This window comes from Phragmites australis, chromosome 7 (assembly GCF_958298935.1).
Source record: "Phragmites australis chromosome 7, lpPhrAust1.1, whole genome shotgun sequence".
NCBI lineage: Eukaryota > Viridiplantae > Streptophyta > Magnoliopsida > Poales > Poaceae > Phragmites > Phragmites australis.
Window position 1 is genome coordinate 22,083,739 of NC_084927.1, and position 3,842 is coordinate 22,087,580.

The window sequence follows — 3,842 nt, forward strand, 5'->3', positions numbered from 1 at the left end:
TACGGAAAAAGGGAAGACTCCCTCCAAAAAAAGAAAGAAAGATGAAATCATATGGTGGGCCCAACGATCCACTGCAAAGCTACCTCAGCCAATGGCCTTCCGCCATCACTCATCACGCGGATCAGCACCACCAGTAGTATAACGTCCACCGTCCGTCTCCATCCGACGGTCGAAACTGACCAAGCTCTCCCACGCCGGCGCAACCCGCAAAATTTTTCGCGATCCCGCCCTGCCGCCCGCTACAAATACCCCCGCCCTGAGCTGCCCAAATCCTCGTAGCCACACCGCAATTCCCATTCGAATTCGATCGATCTCACCAAATCCCACCTCCTAGCAGCTCCAGTTCCGCAGATCCGATGGCCCGCACGAAGCAGACAGCGCGCAAGTCCACGGGGGGCAAGGCCCCGCGGAAGCAGCTAGCCACCAAGGCGGCGCGCAAGTCGGCGCCGGCGACGGGCGGCGTGAAGAAGCCGCACCGGTTCCGCCCGGGGACCGTGGCGCTGCGGGAGATCCGCAAGTACCAGAAGAGCACAGAGCTGTTGATCCGGAAGCTGCCCTTCCAGCGGCTGGTGCGGGAGATCGCGCAGGACTTCAAGACGGACCTCCGGTTCCAGTCCTCGGCCGTCGCCGCGCTGCAGGAGGCCGCGGAGGCGTACCTGGTGGGGCTCTTCGAGGACACCAACCTCTGCGCCATCCACGCCAAGCGCGTCACCATCATGCCCAAGGACATCCAGCTCGCGCGCCGCATCAGGGGCGAGAGGGCCTGAGCGCTGCTCCCCGTCGTCGTTTCTTTTTCTCGCGCTTTCTTGGTCTGTAGCACTAGGATCAGATGGGAGAATCGTTGCTTGCCGTTCTATCTTGTAATGATCTGCTTGTGTCGTTCTGACTTCAGTGGAATATGACCGGTGATTTCTGAATGCCTTTGTTCATGCAAGATTTGCTCTCTGCTCTATTCTACTTGATCTATTCTTCTTACTAGTAATAGGCATGCGGTTGTTAATGCGAAAGAGGTGCAAATAATCAACTGGCTATACAAACAGGCGGTGATCTTGTGCAGGGCGTGGATGCACACCACTAAACCCAATTTCCTGCCACTCTTTACAGCAGCATCAATTCTAGATGTTGCTAATGTTTCTTATTTTGGCTATGCTTATCCAAGTGTGTCAATACTGATCTGGATCCTCTGCAGTGATGAAGAAAATGTAGAGGTGCTATAGTAAAATGCATTAGGAAGGGTTGCGGTCCAGTGGATTCCTGGCTGATGTATTGGATCGGTTGCTACAGTAACAAGTGTTGTGGCACAAAATCCGTTCTACAGTAGAACTAAACACTGTTGCAACATGTTTTTGGTACTGTTCAGTGCATCGATTTACTGTAACAGACTCATTTTACTGTACGCACATTTGCCCTCTGCGTTACTGCGGAAGTGCAGAGGATCCGAATCCTGTCAATACAGACTGATGAAGAGAGTTGCAAGCTCGCCTGTTTGAGAAATTGCTCTTGCAAAGCTGCTCTGTTTCATTATTTTGATGGCTTCGGCAGGTGCACCTTGCTCACACGTCTTTTCACTGAAGGCAAACCAAGTATTTAAATCTGGGGGCATACCTGAAGGTGCAGCTGGCACATTCACCAGCCTCAGAAAAGCACAAGATGCTTTTGGGTTCTACGGTTGCAGGAGTCATTTTCTCTGTCATTGTGATAATCTTTGCTACAATAGTTTTACTTAGAAACGGCATCACAAAAAAGATGACGAGGATGGGTTTAGTGATCTAACTGGAATGCCTATGAAGTTCCCTTTCAAAGTATTGATAGTAGCAACCAAGGACTTCAGCAACAAGCTCGGGCAAGGAGGATTTGGCTCAGTTTTTGAGGGACAGTTAGACAATGAAAGAGTTGCAGTTAAATGTTTGGATCAAGGTGGTCAAGGAAACAATGATTTTTTGGCTTAAGTCCAAACAATTGGTAGCCTTCATCACATCAATCTGGTCAGGTTGATTGGTTTTTTGCAGAGAAATCATACAGGGTGTTGGTATTTGGCTACACGTCAGGAGGATTACTAGACATGTGGATCTATTACAGAGATAACTTTGCTCCTCTTGATTGGCACACAAGATGCAAGATCATCACTGACATTGCCAGGGGCCTCTTCTAGATGACAACTTGAATGCCAAAGTTTCTGACTTTGGACTGTCTAAACTGATTGACAGGGGTGAGACTCATGTGATTACTAGAATGAGAGGAACACCGAAATACTTGGCACCTGAATGGTTGACATCACAAATCACCGAGAAGGTTGATGTGTACAGCTTTGGCGTTGTGGTAATGGAAATCATCAGCGGAAGGAAAAACAATGACTACTCCCAGCCCGAAAGAAGTGTCCAGCTCATTAGCTTACTGCAAGATAAGGCAAACAATGATATCTTGGAAGATATAATTGACAGGAGCAGCGAGGACATGCATTTACACAAGGAGGAGGTTCTTGAGACTATAATTGGTGTTTGCAGAATGATAACAATAGAAGGCCTGCAATGTCGGTGGCGGTGAAGGTTATGGAAGGAGAAAGGAGCGTGGAATCGAACTTGGATTATAACTTCTTCAATCTAAGTCCAGCGATCACCGTACAATTTGGTCAGTCCAAGTTTTCGGCTCCACCGGTAGCATCGGTCCTATCCACACCGCGGTGAAATTGCAAAGATAAAAATGGCAGTGATTCGGTTTCTATCTTAGAAATTAACCTCTGTAACAGTGGTAGTATTTTGCTTGTATATGTTACTATGCTTGGTTCCAGTTGGGAGTTACAAAAAGAATAAGGTGCTAAATTCTGCACCTTATCTGTGCATACGTCTTGTTCATCAGGATTTAGTAGTGAGATGTTAGATGAAGTTGCCAGAAGCCATCAACATGTAGTTTATCCACTTGAAATGATTTCTGGAGTTTGACATTTACACTTGCCACTAATTTGTTGTTGGAAGCTGCAGATTTGGGTTTTGTTTGGATATAGTGGACTTGGATCCAAATACCGTGGATTCGGCTCAAATTTGAACTAAATACTCGCGATGCCGTCGTCGAAGAGGTGGAGAGAACCTGCAAGGTTTCATGCTGATGCATTCAGGATAACGAAGTTGACCTGCCGACAATGGGCAAGGTGGTCCGGGTTCTCGAGGTCTTGTGGAGATCGACATCGAGGCTGCTCGCAGCTATCGCGGGGGGATCAAATTCGGACTGCACCTGGCCGTTTTTGGTGCACAAGTTCGTAACTTTGCATTTGTAATGTTTGCAAAAAAAAAAAAAAAAAAAAAAAAACATGTACATTTGGGAGCGTGGAGGGCTTCAGGCTGATAGCTGATTTGGGTCTTGCACAGGGGCGGATCCACTTTATTGCATAGGATATCGATTAATTTTTTTTCCCAGTGATCCATCGTATATAGTAGCGTATATGGTATCTGTAACCTAACAAGTAGGACATACAGATCCCTTGGAGGTCAGCTTGAGACACTGATTATTTTTTTTCTAGATTCACCACTAGTCTTGCATGTATACATACATTATTTTCTGGCTGAAATTGTTTTTCATTATCTGAAAAATACTATTATTTTCTGTTTCGTCGCTGTGTTTCTCGATTCTGATGCGATTCATGATTCGGTGCAAAGAAGCTTTACATCTTCAGCCTATTTTTATAAGGAGCTGTTGCGACACTAAGAGTGACAGTTGTCCGGGTCAGATCAGGATCATATGGGTTTTAGATCCGACAGGCGATGTAAAAATTGCCCAACGGGGGTAACCGGTCAGGGCCCGACCTGAGTCTGAGTTGGATTCAGGTTTATTTTTCATCCGCAGGTGCC

The 3,842-nt window shown here is 46.9% G+C and overlaps 1 protein-coding gene across 1 annotated transcript; it reads left to right on the plus strand.

Annotated features, from left to right (window-relative positions):
- The first annotated feature begins 260 nt into the window (after nucleotides 1-260).
- On the plus strand, nucleotides 261-917 carry LOC133924196 (histone H3.2). Its single transcript, XM_062369635.1, has one exon. The coding sequence runs from the start codon at nucleotides 357-359 to the stop codon at nucleotides 765-767; it is 411 nt and encodes a 136-aa protein (XP_062225619.1). The 5' UTR covers nucleotides 261-356; the 3' UTR covers nucleotides 768-917.
- Nucleotides 918-3,842: the final 2,925 nt, after the last annotated feature.